At 42.1% G+C, this 18,858-nt stretch overlaps 1 protein-coding gene across 1 annotated transcript in view; it reads right to left on the reverse strand.

The window, feature by feature from the left end:
* Gucy1b1 (guanylate cyclase 1 soluble subunit beta 1) overlaps positions 1-17,533 on the reverse strand; it is a 45,430-nt gene extending 27,897 nt beyond the window's left edge. Inside the window, exons 1-4 of the mRNA XM_055596688.1 lie at positions 17,434-17,533; positions 16,853-16,926; positions 4,305-4,405; positions 1,438-1,556 (exon numbers count right to left, since the gene is read on the reverse strand). Coding sequence (XP_055452663.1) covers positions 1,438-1,556; positions 4,305-4,405; positions 16,853-16,926; positions 17,434-17,436 — 297 coding nt within the window. The 5' untranslated portion in view covers positions 17,437-17,533. The remainder of the gene's footprint in view (positions 1-1,437; positions 1,557-4,304; positions 4,406-16,852; positions 16,927-17,433) is intronic.
* Between the last annotated feature and the right edge of the window lie 1,325 nt (positions 17,534-18,858).

Raw genomic sequence — 18,858 nt, forward strand, 5'->3', positions numbered from 1 at the left:
ACACCAAAGAGAGACAGACAGAGAGACATTTACACACACAAACACATACATCATAATTTTTTTTTTAAACTTCTCTGGAAAAGTGAGACTGGTCAACAAAAATACTTTTAAAATAGACTTTGAGCTGGACGTAGTGGTGCATGCCTGTAATTCCAGCACTCTGGGAGGCAGAGGCAGGCAGATCTCTGTGAGTTCAAGGCCAGCCTGGTCTACAAAGTGAGTCCAGGACAGCCAAGGCCAAGAGAAACCTTGTCTCAAAAATCAAAACAGCCAAGAGAAGCCAAGCAGAATAAAACAAACAAAAACAACAAAATGGACTTTGTATTCAAAACTCTAATGTTCCCAACAGGTTTTAGTATCAAATGAAATAATTGAAGAATCCATTTGCAATAATCAATTTAAACACCATCAGCTTGACGATAATTTAGCAGATCTTTCATTTGGAAGGGGCGGCTTTCTTTGGACAACAGGACTTCAGTAAGTCCACAGCTGGAGACTGTAAAGCAGCGATCATCTTGATTTAATGCTGCTTTAAGTTTATAAAAAAAAGTCCCTGTGTAAACAACAGACATTTTGATTAAACACCAAAGTTCTTATTTTGGCTGTTAAATCAATAATGCAGCTGGCCTCGGAGGAGTTTACATTCTCAAACCTGGGCTTCAGTTCAGCCGGGTCTGCGCTGACATCATTTTCCAGCAGGTCCAGCCACTCTCAGCAGCCAGGTTAGAAGTGCTCGGCCCCATCCCTGATGCTGAGCCTTCACACATTCATCCAGAGGGTCTCACAAACGCCAGAGCTCAAAATAGCACAGGCGGTCCAGAAATAGCATCTCAACAAATGGGGAATTTCCGAGTACAGACTTGTAGGGTAACTGCTCATGCTGTAAGACAAAGGCCTTGGGTGGTGTTTTGGGTTTTTTTGTTCTGTTGTTTGTTTGTTTACCTGAAACTGACATAGGGTTTCCTCTTGTCTCTTTCTGTGATGGATTACCTAATGTGAAACTCCAAGGCAAGGAATTAGTTCTCCTAAGTAGAATACTGATACACTGCCAATGAGACCTCAGATTTAGGAGTATGTTACAAAAACAATAATCAAACCATATTATATATTAAAAGCAGAAGACAATACCCTTAGAATACGTAATTCTTTCTTAAAGGCAATTAAGCAGATTATAATAGGCCTATGTACTTCAGGAGAATAGTAATTGAAGGCTTGCTTAATCAGAGTTAACAGCTAGAGACTGTGAAAACATACGACGGAAAATGTGGGGATATACGGAGGGCCGTCCAATCACTAGATTTTATGTGAGAATGTTCACTAGGGTTCCTCTTCATTAGCAAGACACTCTTATCCAGCTGGCTAAATAGAAGCATTTGAAAGCTCAAATTGAACAACAGACACTGAGAGCCTTCGCTCTCAGGAGCTTAAACTTCTCACCTGCAAAAACTCCCTGACATTAGATCCCAGGACACGCAAGATGGTATCATAGCCAGACTCTTGACAAAAGACGAAAAACATCTTCCCAAACATCTGCAGGATTTCGCCAGCATTGAGGTCTGATTTGTAGAAAGAGGAAAGAACAAGAGGCAGGATTGTCAATGAGAAGAATAAACACAAGTGTATATGAAAATGGTTTAAGTTACTCATGGTTTTTTACAGTGGGAGAATAGACCAAGCATCTCTGATGGGTGGATTACAATGAAATCAGAGGACCATGTGCAAACATGTTGATGGTGTAATCCACACTATTAACAATGTAACCATTTTCTCAAATTATATAGTAACACACTTAAATTTAATAGTTTATGATGATATATTTAGTGTATTGTTTCTTTTGAAAAGCCATTTACTCAAAGGCACAGGGTCAGCAAAATGGCTCTGCCAAGCTTAGTGACCAGAACTTGATACCCAAGTCTCACACAGTGGAAGGAAAGAACTAACCCCCACAAGTTCTCCACAAGCGCTATGGAACATAAACCTCTGTATAACACACACACAAACTGTAAATAAAGGTCATAATATACTCTGCTGCAAAATAACTTTTCTTTATATAAACACAAATGTTTAACTACTTCTTGAACATAGTATGAATCTTAATGTATTGCATTTTTCTTAATAAGTAATCATTAATATTTCCTAAAGTTTAAGTGTATACCTCTTCTGTATTAATTTTGACTCATATCTTATTCAACATATGAGTGTAATAATTTATTCAACAAACCTTCTCCTATTGAAAATACAAACCTTTCATTTTTGATAATATAAACAATTCTAGGGGAACCACTTACACATAAATCTTAGTAAGACATAGATCTCATACGTCTTCAGTGAAAACTCCTTAACAGTGTGAGGAAGCTGGACAGATGGAGTCTTTGGCAAAGGGCCTGTCTCACACAATAACCGGCGCCGGGATCCCAGCCCCCACGTGCAGTGCAGCCAGATGCAGTGGTAAGCTTTTCCACTCTGGCACTGGCAGCTTGGAGACAGGTGGATCACTAGATCTCGAACGCCAACCAGCCACCTAGCGAAATCATGAGTTCTGGGTTCAATGAGAGACCGTACCTCAAAAAGTAAGGTGAAGCAAGTGACCAAGCTGCAAAGTTGTGGAGCCTAGTCCAAACTGAAGTATCTACAACACGAGTACTCTGGCTAAGGCTTGGGGATCATCTCAGCAGAGGAACCAGAATGACTGTAGGATCCAGAGGACTTGGTAGTTTTCAGTGAGAGTGCGTCTCCTACGTAAGTCAGAAACTACATCCATGAAGTTTAAAATGCTGACTTTCAAATGTAAAAAACTGAAATATCTGTTCTAGTCAAGAGTAGCGCTAGAAAAGAATTAACATACATTTTCAATCTAAAGCTAAATCAAGGCAACTTCGATGGATGATTTCATATTATCAAAGTCACGTTGATGATATAAAAGTATGGCTCCCCTTCGTGGCTGCCTAAACAGAACAGGAGCAGCGCAAGGCTGACACCAGTACACATGCTAATGGCATGGGTCTGGGACACTCTCGAGGGTTCAACTCTAAATAACTGCAGGCAACTAAGAAACACCGAGAGCAGAAGAGACAGTCTTTCCCTGAAACAAGCACACGTTATTGAATAACATGATAATAACAGGATGTTGAATAACAGATGATCACATGAAAACATGGACATACACGTAACATTATATGGACTGAGTAGGTTGTGGTCAAGTATTTAATACACAAAACACATATAAAGCAATACTAAACAAAAAAGAGGCCACGGATTTAAAGAAGAATGTGTGTGGTATATGGGAGGGCTTAGAGGGCGGAAAAGCAACAGAAATGATGTATAATCTCAAAAACTTTCAAAAAATATTTTCTAAAAATAAGAATGATTGGTAAAAACACCTGGCACCAACTTCTGTCATCTAAATGCACACACACACACACACACACTCACACACACACAACTCTGTACATCCACAGCCAATCATATATACCTTAAACGCAAAAATATATTTAAAATATACTGATAGAGCTTGAACATACGTTAAGTGACTCTGATCATATGAAACCATCCTTCAAAGTTGCCTTAATTTATCACTAACTTGAAGATGTGTTATTTCTTCTTTAGCTCTACTCTTGACCTGAACAATGTCTCAGTTGTATACATTTGAAAATTGGTATTTTAAAAGTTCACTCCATACTTTCCTTCATAACTGCTGTGTGTTTTTATTTTCATTAATCTACTAGTTTTGTTTCTAATTCATGAATCCTGCCAAACAGAGCTCAGATTTCATGCTCTTCTATGCAGCCCAGGTATGCATGAGCCCTCTGGAACAGTAATACTCCGAATAACCTCACTCCATGACAGCTGCTTGAATTACGCTTTCTTTTCACCCATGGCCCTTATCTGTGAATTTCATTTGTCAGTGAATCTCCTCTCTCTTTTTGCCAGTGTTTCACATAGCTAATTATTATTTGACACGTTTGAGAATAATGTTTTCTGCACACTAGATTTGAATGGTCACTCTATGGCTGGTGCTGGAACTGATGTTTTTATGGCTGAAATATTGGTAGTTGCTTTTCTTCTCCATATGGGGCCTTGCACAGGGAAGGGAGCATTTCCACTTTCCATTTTCTGTTTGCTAAACAGCTTATACTGGAAGGGTAGGCTTCAGCACAGCCCAGGCTAGCATCATCCAAACATGTTGCCCCCATGCAATTGCTCAGTGAACAGCTTGGGTAATGGTAAACCGTTGTCTTTTAGTGCACATTCCTTTATGGACCTCTGTGTGGTTAATCCAGAACAAGAAAGATTGTTCAACCTACTGAGGACTTTGCTTGCAGCAGCCACCAAGTCATAGGTTTTGGAATCATCATATATAATTCTGACAAGAAATTGACCTTCTTCATCCAGCTGGGCCTCTTTCCTGAAAAGAAAATAGAAGAATGGTGGAGAGCAAAGTTAAAGTCAGAGTATTTGCCAAAATCATGACGGTGTGAATAATGGATCTATTTCTGAAACAGGATTTGTGGCGGCAAAATTGCTTAAGTTGATACTGTGTACCTAAAAGCCCAGCTATTTGGGGAGAAACTGCCACATGCCTCTCTCCAAATTAAATCCATACATTCAAGTATGCTTTAGCACTCCCGGGCATAACGCAATGCAAAGAAGTTATGTTTGAATTTGGAAATAGTCAGTAAATATTTATTGATTTCGTATAGGTGTGGGCCTCTGTACTAGGAACTGGAGATTCAGACTTTAGCAAGACAGACTAAAATCCTCTTATCTTGGAACAAAATGCTCTAGGAGAAGAGACATGTTGAGGTGAAAATACAGATCAAGAGAGGAAGCAGGATGTGTGAGCAATGACTTCAATCTAGGTGTCGGTTCAGGTGAATAAAACAGCCTGCTGAAACTGGGCTGAGGGAGGAAACGCCTGAGGGATGACAAGGAGGTTTCTGGCCTGAGCAACTACCACCAGTAGCTGACTGGAAAAGGCTGTCTGCGATCGGCTGGGATAAGATCAAGAGTTATATTTTAAACGCACTAGGTTTGAGACGCTGAGTGGGCTGGTCAAATCTTCTCATATATCTTTCACACACTGAACACAGTAGCTCAAACTAGACACAGTTAGTGCAAGGAAATGTTGGTTATCATTTCTGAACAGTCATCAGGATTCTATAAATACATTTATTTTGATAGGATTTGGATTGCTTTTCTCAAGAGTCCAGGCAGTAGAGGAAGCCATCCTCCAAACGGTCGCCATGTGACATTCGCACACAGCGTGGGGAGCCATCTCTGACTCAGCCCACCCCACTTGAACCCCTGCACCCCTGGACACCGCTGCAGTAGCACCTTCAAAGGGGCCACAGGCATTCCTCCCTCTGGAGCAGTCCAGTCACAGCCATGGCTTTCTCTGTTTATTCAAAGGAGGCCTCCCAGCTGTGTCAAGCCTGCTGCCTGACTTGGAAATATCTGTAGAGACGTCCTATGTTCTTCATAGCATACACTTCATGAATTGGAGCTGAATCCCAGTACCAGGCGAACAGGAGTTCTGGGCTCAGAAGTTATTAGTTGGGTGAAGTTAAGCAAATCATATAGATAGCGTGAGCATGAAAACCTAACTTCTAAAACAGAAAGCAGAATGTAACGCTCCTCCCAGGACTATGCTGACCCAAAGTTAACGACTTTATGTTCTGAACCATCAAGGCAGCACATATTGCTTAAGGCAGAATTTCATATACTTGCATTCTCGACTATTGAGCTACATGTTAAGGGTGGCCTTACACAACCACCAAGTGAAAAGAAGATAGTTCTCCAAAGAGCTCACACCTTTTTAATTCCATACATTGGCACAATATGGAAAGAAAAGAAAGAAAACTAAAAATGCAATAACAAGGTTTCCTTAGCTTGAAATAACTACTGTCGGTACGATATCAAGTTTTTCACACTTGAATAGCAATTCTTTTTAATGTGGCCAATTTCGATGTCATGTTTGCTGGCATCTTTTACGTTCAGCAAATACTCTTGGATACCATGACTGCATAAATTTGCATTGATTAAATACACTGAAGTCTTGGCAGCTAGGTAGAGTGTCTTTATTTTTCTTCTACAAGTATAAATAATAATATTATGATGGATATATCTGTACCTAATTGTATTTTTATATAGAAACAGGATAAATTCCTAGCAATGGAATTGGCTGGTTTGAAGGAGATGATTATGTCAATTTTGTTATTTTCTCATTATATTTTTTATTAGGGACCAAGGCTAATGTCCACATGGGAATTTAGAAACATCTGACCTAAGATATACTAATAAAACATGCATCAATGTTAATCAAGTTTACAATAAAATGTACACAAATTCACCATAGCCACCATGTTCTGCTCTTCCAAATGAATTAAATCAAGTCATATAATTTTTTATAATAAGCTTAGTTTCTATAAAACACCAACCAATCCATAGTAACCATTAAATGAGTCCACAGTGCCCTTGCATAAAATAGAGAAGCAGCTTTTCCCAGAGATGTGAGCTAGCCAGGGCCAAGCACCAACCAGCCCAATACATTCTCTCTGTTTATTGAAACAAGCTCCTTTATCTCCTAATCATACCTTCCTAAAACCATCCTCAGCCAGGCTCCCTGGAGGGGGCTAAAGACAAAGTAAGCAGAGTGCAGATCAGAAAGTGTCTTCTTGTGGAAATGTCATGCTGAATTCCACTGAATTAAGACACTTAGAACTCCTTATTTGCATTCATCTTGGAAGCCTTGAGGAATATCTGGTTGCTTATTTTCTTTTTTTACTCCCTGCCCCAGAAGTTCTTCCACACATATTCGATGCCTTTTATGCTCCAGGCTTTTTTTCAAAGCATTTTGGTATTTCAATAAAGAAAACTACCACAGATATCAGCCCTCCCTAACCTACAATATTGTAACTGGTAGAAATAAGTAATATGTAAAAAATGTTAAATTCCATACTATGTTATTGGATGACAAATAGTTCAAGATAAGAAGGCAAGGTAGACAGAAAAAGAATGAGGAAGAAAGGAAACAGCGAAATTCCACATTCCATATAGTGACATTGGGACCTTCAGAGATGACCGATTGCTTCCATATTCAGGGGAAAGGCTAACTAGAGACTCCCAGACTCCCAGATGAGGCTGGTTAACAGATTAGCCTGCGCAGGAGCAGGCAGGAAGAGGAGGCAGGCAGTACAGCCTGCAGAAGCTGCCAGGGATGCCCAGTCAGTGCTCAGCACCACGACCTTCCTGACCATCTCAGATTGGATCAGGCATTATGCTGCCTCATGCCTTAGCCTCCATGTGGTGCAGTGAGGCGATTAACACCCTCAACCTAGCACTCTTCAAGACAGACTCTTCCAACACTCTCCTGAGGAGCGGTCCATGACAGAACTCCGCCCCAACACACTCTCAGTCATTGCTCTTCCTGACAGACCCACCTTATTACTGGGCAGAAGCTTTAAGGACTCTCCTGATTGCATTTCTGCTAAACATTCTCCCTCTCTCCATAGACTGGAAGATGTTTTTCTCTTCAGTTGTTACCTGACTGAAACCACAGAAGGGACGAGCAAATGTAAGAGAGGAAGCAAGCTGGTAGACAGATTTCAGAAGCGACATGTATAATTTAAGGTCTGGCACTTTGTAGTTCTCCAGCTCTCCGTCGCTGCCCCATAACAGCTGCGCATGTTCTTTAAAACCAATATGGTCTACACATGTCTATATAGCTATTACATATGCCATTTCTAATAACTTAACATTTATTTTTCATATGTAGCATTGTAGCTTGAATGACCCAAATCCAGGTACTGTCACCAGCTTTTCTAAACTCGCTATTTCAGATTCATCTTGAGCATCAGCTCTGCGCAACCTCTGCCTCCTGCCGAGCAACCCTGCCATCCCTGTGTTCTTGGTCTGTAGGTAAAGAGAACCACAGGCATCCTTGGGATTCATAATTTGAAATATTCTCTAGCATTAAGTATTCTGGACAGACATTTATTTATTTATTTTTTAGTTAGTTAATATATCTAGTTTTTGTTCCCCAAAGTGGGGGTTCATCCCATGAACAGCACAAGCTCTTTCGTACAGCACAACATAGCTCTCTCCTGTAGCTGCTGGGAGAGTTGGCACCATCAGCCTTTGTCTTAAACACTTCCCACCTAGTGCATTTGGTAGCTTACAGCAGCTGAAGACAGGGAGGGAGAGGGAATGTACAGAGGAAGAGGCAAGAGAAGGGGCAAGAGGGAGAGCTGTCCAGGGGATGAGCAAGAAGAGCAAGGCAAAGAGAAGGAAGAGGAAATGAGCAGGGGGGAGGCAAGAGGTCTGATCATCAGCTCAGAAGTCCCCATTCAGCAAAAAGAAAGCAAGTGTGCACTTCGCTGATTGGCTAGTAAAAATTATGAATTCTAATAGACAAAGGCAAACTCTCCTCCCTTATATGATGTAAAATAGTAATGAAATTCTCATATGGGGACAAAATGATAGAGACTCGTATTCTGTGTTGACTGCAACAGTAATGTGTTATGGGTGGGTAACATATTTGCCCTAGAGCAATTCATTTCCTGCTCATTCTCACTGATTGATAGTTGTTGGGATGTTAACCCGTCTTTCATATCCACTAATTACTTCTAAAAATAGGTAGTGGGTAGCTTTATCAGAATGGTGTTTTGTAGTTTGACTGAAATAATCGACTGCTGAATATACACATGCACATTTTAAAACAAGGCGACGAACTAACCAAATCTGCTTCTTCAAAAATGCCTATGCGATGTATGCATATATACATACATATATATAACATACATATATACATATATATATATGTATACATATATATACATATATATATATATATGTATATAACAAGCTACTCTGGACAACTTCACAAGTCTTAATAGTTCATATTAAGAATATTAAGAATATTTTACATGACCAAGGAAAAATAATTAGATATATAATGTGTCCAAAATGGCCAAGCATCATTCTCACAACTCTGTTGTGGAGCTACCCCTTGATTTCATGTGTGAACACAAAGAAGACTGACGGCATGCCCTACCCTGAGCTATTGTTACTCTGCACTCGTCCAGCAACTGTACTCCAGGGACAGACAGTCTGTGCCTTTAAGTGAAGAAGCTTCCTGTGCAGGTATGAAAAGGATGCTCTGAAATGGGACAGTCTGAGGTCTGTGGAAATGACGTCGTAAAACAGAGGTGAGCTTCCAGCAAGAAAAGTTCTACACTTTTCAGACATGCGTTTTCACCCAACATCCCGAGAGTCACGGTTCCCGAAGCATGACTGGGGCACACAGACTTGTTCGTTGTAATGAATTCTAGGAATGCCCAGGAGAGAGGGAGGAAAGCATATTAAAACACTGAGCTGTATCTAGTCATTATGGAAATTAAAATGTTCCCTGAGAAGCCACAGACAATAACTGTAGGCAACACTGAAACTGCATGTGGCTTTTTTTTCTGTAAGTGGCTGGGAAAATGGTTGTTATACAACGACTTTAATAAGTCTCTGATCCTCCACATTCTCTAGTGTGAAGAATGTGCTCAAAGCAGAGAAGGGCCCTTTAAATCTAGAGTCAGCCTCCATTTTGGAGATGCTTTGAAGGCTGGTTCCTGTAAGTTAACGCGTCATTCATCCATGCTCTGCTGAGTGACAAATGGGTCTAATTTTAAGCAAGATAATGCCTTCACTCGGTGCATTTTTTATTCTATTGTTGTTCTTACTGTGACTGTCCTGACGTGGGAAACGCATCGCAACAAGGGCTGCAGCTCTGAAAGCTACCCACAAATATCTTAAATGGGGGCTTTTTACAGCCTTATCAAACAGATGGATCTCCTTTACCACCAACTCTGCCTGGGGAGTACCCTCTGTGCCCCACCCCCACCCCAATGTCACAAATTCTCTCAAAGCAAGCAATTTGCTCAATGTTTAGGAGGATTTGACTTTCTTTAATACATCTGATGGTTAGTAAATAAAAACACCTTCAAAACATTATAATCCAAGTCACCTGTACATATGATGGAACATTCCAGAAAAGTGAAAACAAACGCAGAAGATGCTAACATATGTAGAGATTGTTGGAGACCTTGCTAAGTCAGTCTTTGCTGAAAAGGAGTGCCCAGGTTCCTCCTGGGAGAAAGCCCATGATGGGATAATTGGCAGTGTGTGTCCCAGCTCCTACCCTGTGAATAGCTATGTGTTTGAGGGAAAAGATATATCTTTATCATATATAGTATCTTTATCATATATATATGATAAACTCATACACATGCTCTCTGTTTTCTAAGACTGTGAAAACAATTCACATATGTATGTATGTATCACATTCATGGAGAAAGAGAGGGAAATAGAATTAGACGTATGAAGGGAAAGAATGGAGACACACAACACACACACACACACACAGAGAGAGCGAGAGAGAGAGAGAGAGAGAGAGAGAACATATCCCTAGGTTTTCCCCTAAGAATAATAAGGAGGCTAGACCCTGAAATGGGTCAGATCGTAGATGAATAACTCAAAGCAAAAGTACCAACTCACTCATGTACTAGGAAGAGAAAAAACAGTGCTGGACATAGGAGATATTCCTTCAATAGTATTTCCTGTGGTATATCAAAGCTGAAAGGTAGATAGTTACAGAACAAGGAGGGGGTGTGGAAAGAAAGAAGCCCAGTCTGGAGACACATGCTCCACACTCTAAATCTCAGCATGACTAAAGAACTGAAATCAGTCCACAATGTTGGATGCTGAGAGTAAGTGGGACAATACACATTGACCTTAGCTTTGACTAGAAAGCTCGTCCCTAGACCTTACCATCTTTGACATAGTTTATAAAGAAAAAATGTCTTCCATTTTTAGAGATACAAATAATAATGACACCATTTTCATAATATTTCTTCTTTAATGCACAGAGGCAAAATAGCAAATGCAAAAGCTGCAAGACTTCAAGTCTGCACCATCACCGGGAAACTGCACTGGAGAGATACTTCTTTAGAGTGCCCATTTCCTTAAGTGTGCTTTCCCGAGACATCTGCACAGCATCAAACCCTAACTATCACCTTCCAGCATGTTACTAGGAAACATTTGCCAGGTCCCTGATTCTGGAGAAAAAAGAGAGACAGAGAGAGAATACAAATGGCATCGCTCCTGCAAACAGCAGCCATGTTTACCTAACGTTTGCCATCACCCATTCTTGACATAGTAAGAGTGAAAGTGTGGGGTGTCTGGTTTCAATTATACTCCTCATTGGAATATGCAAACTCACACACCAAGATTGTATGATTCTAATATATATTTAATGCATTAAAAAAGGAAGATTGTAAGGCAATGAAGACTCCCCAAGACCACCCCCTGGGGGTTGCTGCAGATCATGAAAACAAACCAATTAAAAATGCCATGGTTTTCCTGATTATACAAGTGCCATGTTGCTCCCAAAGTGTTCCAGGTTCTAGAAGACCCAGTTCAGACAGTTCATCATCAACTGTATGAGGGGGTTCAGTTAGGTAGTCAGTTCCCAGCATCAGGCAAACATACATATTGTCTCTTCCTCTGGCTTCTAGACTAACTGGAAAATTTTTCTACAGAAAAAGGTCTTATCCCTAATGCAGAATTAATTTACTTATTTTTTTAGTCTTTATAAGAATTTGTTTAATTTTTTCAGAGGTTGCTTTTGCGTAAGAAAATGAATGTTATATTTATATTAGGTAACTCTTCTTTGGCAAGCATTTCTAGAAGTATGAAGCCTGGTATCAGGGGAGCGGTCCCGAAGTAAGTTGTGACTTTTCAGCTTCCTACACACAACACTCCTGACAGTCATTTAATTTGTTCAAAATGCAGTTTCAGGGTGAAAAGATGAAAAGACAACAATGACAAACACATTGAGCTGGAAAGTCATTTCCTGTTTCAAATAGATGTTACAGCACTCAGCTGAAAATACATGGAGGAAACAGCTCCAGAAAGTTAAGTAGCTTTATAATACAAAGTGCCATTCATATTTTAAAACACATAGCCTTCTTCCTACTTGAACTCTGATACAGAAAGATGTAGAAATTTAACTCATTCTATCAAGAAAGTGAAAATCCCATCAAAGCAGGGCAAATCATGAGGATGCCCTATTTTGCTTCATTTAATTTGTTTTGATAAAACCAATATTAAGAGCATATGTAAAATTTTGAAATAGCAGAAAAGATGACGGGCAACAGAGTGGTTTGCAGAATTCAGTGTAGATGGCATAGTGAAATAATCATCTTCTTATGGCATCAGAATGTTGAGGATGAGCAGAAGGCAGACACAGAAAACATGGCAAGAGGGTTATTTTAGAGTAGGGCAACGGAAGCTGACAAGGACCAAGAGGAAAGAAGAAAGGCCAGAAGATAACTCAAGACAAATTAGAGTAGCCAGTGCCTGAACGGGATAAGGATAAAGGAAATGGAACATGGCCCGAGGACTCGCAGCAATGTGATAGGAAACACTTAGTGTGGAAGAGCATGTAGACACAATGGGCTATTATTGTTCTTAGTATTTTATTTGGGTATGAAGTGCTAGGCTGGCTTTCTAGCATTCAGCCATACCCCTAAAACCAGGCTACTGTTATTCAAGGAACTTCACATCTTTCATGTGTACTTCAGAAGGAAGATGTTGAAAAACCCAGTTACCAGAGCGAAATGGAAAACAGTAAACAGCATTACTTCAGCAGCTATGTAAGAAACACATTAAGCATTTTCAGGGAATACTGAGTGTATTGCAACAATCCAACACTTACCTTTTTCTTTTTTTTACACATACAGCTGAGACTTCAAAAGTTTAAGCAGGTTGGGAAGTCATTTAACTATTTTGTTTAAAAAAATTTGCTTCTTGGGGCCCTAATATCATTCATGATTAGCAAACTACACCACATATATGAGTTTCAGTCTGGAGGATCAGGACGTGCTATCCAACAGTCAAACCATTTCCTTATTTGAGTGACAGACAGGAAAGCTTTATAAAAAAAAATGAGACTAAAAATATCCTGATATCTCTAGACTTTTTCAAGGCAACAATGACATCATTTGCTTTTCTATCCTCAGTGCCTGAAGTGCTAAACTATGTTTATTAGAGATAAGCTTAACAATAAAGAGAAGAAGAGCTATGAAGTATGTAGCAACTTGAACAAGGACATACAAAACACATGGAAGGTGACTGTCAGTAAAATGACAACAGTATCTGTTAACTAACAAAGCTATTACATTATTATGAATGTTATAGCTTTCACACCAACATTTGTATCTAATTACTTATCTCTGATTTCTAGGAAAAATCAGACACAATGTTATCAATACACTGGCCAGCTCACCTGCAGGCAAATGAGTACAGTTTTCTGAAAGATGGATTTATCTGTGTGTGTGTGTGTGTGTGTGTGTGTTGTGTTGTCTTCTTTAGTGTGTTGGATACTAGCACTGAGTTACGTCTTCAGCCATCACTTGTTTTCAATAGATTTTTAATCATCTTAGAATTTCCAACCTTTTCAATCCAGCTTCAGAATCCATATATGTTCCAGGGTTGGCAGAGAATCTTGGAGCTCACTGATACAATGCAATTGTAGGACTAACCAGGATGGCACCATGATAACAGAGACGGACCTAGCAAGCATTTAGATGATATTTTAATATGCATAAAGTCTGATTACATTTTATGAATGAATGCTGAATATTTTCTTCTCATCACTTAAGAGGATCATCTGAAATTCAGAATTTACACAGCGATATCTAAATCAGATTCCTGCTCTCTTCTGTTGCTGTGTAGATCAGGAGTGAGGGAGGATACTGGATCCAGATGTTCCCTGGTACAGGAGCTAACAATGAAGTTTACATGCTTACACTGTTATATTTGAGGAGTTAATCAGATACATCCACAATGACCCATGGCTAGACTTAGTCACAGACACAGATATTTTCTGTTTCTCTCTTTAAGAGAAGTTTTCTGGGCTTTGGTCTGGGGCAATTTTTCTTTTTTCTGAAAAAAGACAAAGCGCTTGTGAAATGGTGATGCTGTTGGTAAGAGTGTACGTGGGAACCGAGTTTACAAGGAGGTATTTTTTGCTCTTAGCCATCTAGAATTTTCTGTCTGGAATTTGTAACATTGAGTTTTACTTGTCATTAAGTGTTTGGCTTCCTTTGTCATAAAAGAGGAATGCCTACTTCCTACTAAACTTAAAAAAGCATTAAAGACATTTTATAAGTATTTACTTACACAAAAAGATCAAAAAGGAAGATAGAAAAGTTGGGTTCTTATTAGGGTAAAACAATAAAAATTCCCTCATATATTCAGTTTTCCATAAAAAGTTAAAATTGAAAGCATCTTGGACCAATAGATGCGGAGAGTGCCCCAGAATGGGCTGGGAAGGAGGAGGTACCTTCACGGCATGGCTTTTGGTAGGTACATCTCCCTCACCCTCTGAACATCTGCTGATTAGGCAAATGCTCTTCCTGGAAGCATTCAGCAATGTCCTGGGAAACTAGGCAGGGCAGCAAGGAACAGTTTTGGTCTTCTGGGTGAAAGAGCTAAGCCAGACTCCCTGCACATATACAAAAGTGCACCCGAGACACCACTAAAGGATGCCTTCCTAAAGAGAGAAAACAAGCAGCTGGGTGGCCAATGCTGGTTCTCCTTCTCTAGTACAAGGGCACAAAATCATGGTAATTTCAGAGAAAATAAAACCATCCGTATGACCTCGTTCATGTTTACCAAAGTGTTTTGGATGATTGGGATTATTACCACCAGACCAACTTAAGACTATTGCTCAAGGGTACCTCAGGGTGAGAACACACGTCTATAATCCAGGCACATGAGAGGCAGAGACACGAAGACTGTTGTGGGAACAAGGCCAGCTTCATCGACATGGTAATTTCTGCTCATCCAGAGCTACACAGAAAGAACTTGGAAGGTGTGTGTGTGTGTGTCTGTGTGTGTAACAAATTACTTGAAGTAACAGGTAACTACTTTCAGCCACCATTTGGAAGTTCTCGTCAGAGACAGTATGTATTTTTAGATGATAATCACCATAAACAAATATCTTTATGATTTAATTTTAAAAATACACATGTTGCTACATTCCTCCATGAGTTATGAAGTAAAATTTTTGATCTCTACGTTTGCTGGTTCCCTGCATTGATAATGGTTAAATATGCGTTCTAAGTTTGATTAACTTTGCACAGTGATTATTAACTCACCATAGTCTGGTATGGTACTCTTGAAATCCTAAACACAGCCATTGTTATAGTTTATCTACCATAAATTTGGAGATTTCACTTTTAAAGATGGAACATTAATACATGAGGCTGTGCACGCTGCCTTCATATCCTAACCCTGTAAGGCTTAACCCTGTAAGGGCTTGTTCTTAATGTCTGCCTTTTCCATAACTGTCTCCACAGAAAACCAAAACTATGAAGGAAGGAATAAAGTCAAAAGAAAATTGCAATCGCAAAAGCAACCTCGCTCCTTAGAGTTTAGTTTGACAGAATCGTAACTGCCATATCTGCCCTTCTTTTTTATAGGATGCAGCTGTGTCCAGGAGATACTGTAGATGTGGGTGACATGAATGGTGCATGGAACATCAATCAGAGCTGAAACCCGGGAGGGCTGGAGGAAGGTGGGAGGGCCTGCTGCTTACTTTACAGACCCGGTCATTTCTATGGAGACAGACAATTATAGAAAATCACCATCCTATCACTGCCCAGTAAGGTCTGTTGAAATTGATTGCTAATAAAAAGGTGCTGAGAAAAACAGCAAGGGCTCATGTGACGTCAGTGAGCACAAGAAAAACGTGTTCTCCTCTGCCGTTCTTAATGCTCACCACTATCCCTACCCAGTTAGAATGTTGTGATTCCTGCGTGTGATTTTACTACAGTTGGTAGCAACACTCAGATATACAAGAGTTAGCGTTTCAACCAGAGAGAGACAGAGAGAGGAGAGAGGGGAGAGGGGAGAAAGAGAGGGGGGAAGATAATTCTTTTAGATTGTAATGCTCTGCTGGGCATAGTGACGCATTCCTCTAATGCCAGCAGTCGGAGAGGGCAGGAAGACTGGCAGTTCAGGACAGCCTATGCCGTATATATGGAAAGCCTGTCTCAAACCTCAAAAGGCCAGCCACGTAGCTCAGGGGCACCTTGTGGTGTTTGCCTGTCATGGACAATGTTCTGGCTTCAGTTCCCAGTCAACCCTCCACACCGGCCCCCAGCCTCGACCCACAAAACTCTAAGAGATGACCTGTGCCTTAAAATCTCAGATAGGTGTATTCTCCAGTCTCATTCTAATACCAGGCTCCAAGCTCTGCAGAAACTAGGATGCCCTGCTAGGGCAGCAGGAGAATACACAGCAAAACAAGGGTGATTTGGGGAAGTTAAAGGAGAAATGTCCCTGTGTTAAATACATGCTTCTAATGAATTACTGGAGAAATAATCTTACTGTACCATACCAAGTAATTTAACCATATTATGGGTACTAGGTGTGAATCTCAAAGGAGCGGCAAATCTTCTGTTCATTTCCTGCCTCTGGTTCCAAGACCTTTCAGAGGTCAGGGAAGTCCCCAGGCCCTTCAGCATGGGAGCTCACCAACCCTCCGAACCTGGCCTGAAAGCCACAGGGCTCTGGCTGGGTGTTCCCACGCTCAGCCTGGGTGAGGAGGCTACAGTGACCTCAAGGGGCTTGTTCACGCGGCCACGCCCCGGCCTACCCTCCTCTCCTAGTCCGGTCTCCGGAGCGTGGGAGCGGGGAGACCGGAGGATGCGCACCACGACCCTGCTGGGAGCAGCCAGAGAAGCGGGCGCGGGCGCAGCGCCAACGCGCGGCCCTGGGAGCAGGGCTGTTCACTTACTTGATGTCTTCCCACACCTCGGGACCGTAATTGCGGATTACCAGCAGCTCCAGGGCATGGTTCACGAAACCGTACTGCAGGGCAGAGAAAGACCGCGGTCACGGCCCCGTGCCTTGCCACCCGATCGCCCACCCCGCTCCCTGGCCTGTCACTCGCCTTCTGGCTATGCTTTCTTTCGGGGTACCCTATCCTAAAGGCGGGGGGGGGATCTGCGGTATCATCGGATTCTTGGCGCCAGTGCCCCCTCCCCCATCTTCTTACCCCTACTCACCTGTCACCATGGTGCCACCTGGACCACACGGCGACCTGAGCCCAGAACCTCCCACCTAACCCGGCACGCGGGACCGAGGATCGCCCTGAGTCGGAGGTGGGTGGTGTTGAGCGGTGGGAACCCACTCGGACCCGGAGGCTCGGAGCGCTCCAGCAGATCGAGCGCCCCACCTCCCACCAAAGGCGCTGTTCCTCGCGGCCCTCCGCTCTGTGCGCCTCGGGCTTGCTCCTGCAGCGCAGCCCGCTCTCTAGCCAGTCAAGGTCCACCGACCCAGGTGTAAGGCTCTACCGACCGCCCTGGCAGCACTCACCATGATGCCCGCGCCCTGAGCCCGGGGAGCAGCCTCCACGCAAAGGTGCCGCGGAAGGGACCCAGACAGCGACTCCTGCGGCGACAGCGCACCCAGAGCAGCACAGAACAGGAGCTAGTGCCCTAGCCTCGGCCAGCCCTGATTGCCACCTCTTCCCAGCCAATGGCGAGTGGAGCCGCGGGAGGCCGGGCGCTGCTTCTTCCTATATCTTAACCAATCGGAGACCGAGGAGGGAATTCAGATAGTCTCAGGGTTACAGTGCTCCAGCCTTTTTCCAACCCCATTCTGGTGACAAGTCCCTCTTTTGGGGCCCTAAGGCAGATGGAGCAGAGCCAGCTGCAATCCAGAAGTCCTCTGGTTTGGTGTGTGTGGTGTGTGTGCGCATGTCTCTGTGTGTGTTTGCGTAGTGTCGGTCAGCAGGGTCCGTCATGTGTACTGTAGTTATCAGATAAACATCGCCTTTGTGGCGTTATGTGGGCAGCAGGTTTTCAAACACTACTTGGGGTTCCCCAGGGAAAGACGGTTATAAGGGGAGGGGATGCAGCCCTTTTTCACTTCTTGCTGCTGGGTAGTATCTAAGGAGGCAATACCAAGGTCTGTCGTAGGATATCCAGAATCCAGACAACCAGCGAGTGCAGCAAGCTGTCCTCCTCTGCCTTCTCCAAGCCACCGCGCCTTAGTCCTCTGGGCTATCATATTTATACCTCTCAAAGGCCTCAGAATTCAACTGATTTCAGCTGGAAAAGAACACACTCCATAGGTGACAACTGACGGGTGTGGACAAACTAAAATCCCCCACTTGGGATTAAAACGAAAACATGTTTACATATCATAAACCAAAATGTCCACAACAGCTTTACCTCACAGCAGCTGGCAAACTTATACTTAATCCAACAAAACTAAACACATTTTACTTTTAGTCAAGGAGATTAATAATCCAGCACACAAACTAAGATGTGCTGTAATATACAAGAAGTTTAGCAAGTGAATTAGACTTCTTGTCACTGAGACAAAAATACCCAACAGTAAGCAGTAGGATTCATTTTTTTGCCTGCTGTTACATGCTGGGCTCCCATTGCTTTGGGGCTTGTGGGGAGGCACAGCTCCATGGTGGCTGAGCAAGCAGTAGAGGAGGCTCAGCTCACGACAGAGACGCACAGGTGGGCCTGGGAGAGGCTGCAGATCCCACGGACACCCACAGTGGTCCACTTCCCCCAGCTAGGCTCAGACTCCTAAAGAGCTTGCAGAAGTTCCAAAAATGATGCTGCCAGCATGGAGTTATGCTCTTAGTACCTGAGCTTCTAGGAGCACTTCATGTGCAAACATAATTGTGAGCAGAATGTTAAACCATCTCTGTAAGCATCATAGGACACAGGGGTTAGGAGTCCAGAAGCTCTAACTTCCTAGATTGTCTTGTGTTCGTGT

This window comes from Psammomys obesus, unplaced genomic scaffold (genome assembly GCF_907164565.1).
Source record: "Psammomys obesus unplaced genomic scaffold, mPsaObe1.curated_primary_1811, whole genome shotgun sequence".
In the NCBI taxonomy this organism is placed as follows: Eukaryota; Metazoa; Chordata; class Mammalia; order Rodentia; family Muridae; genus Psammomys; species Psammomys obesus.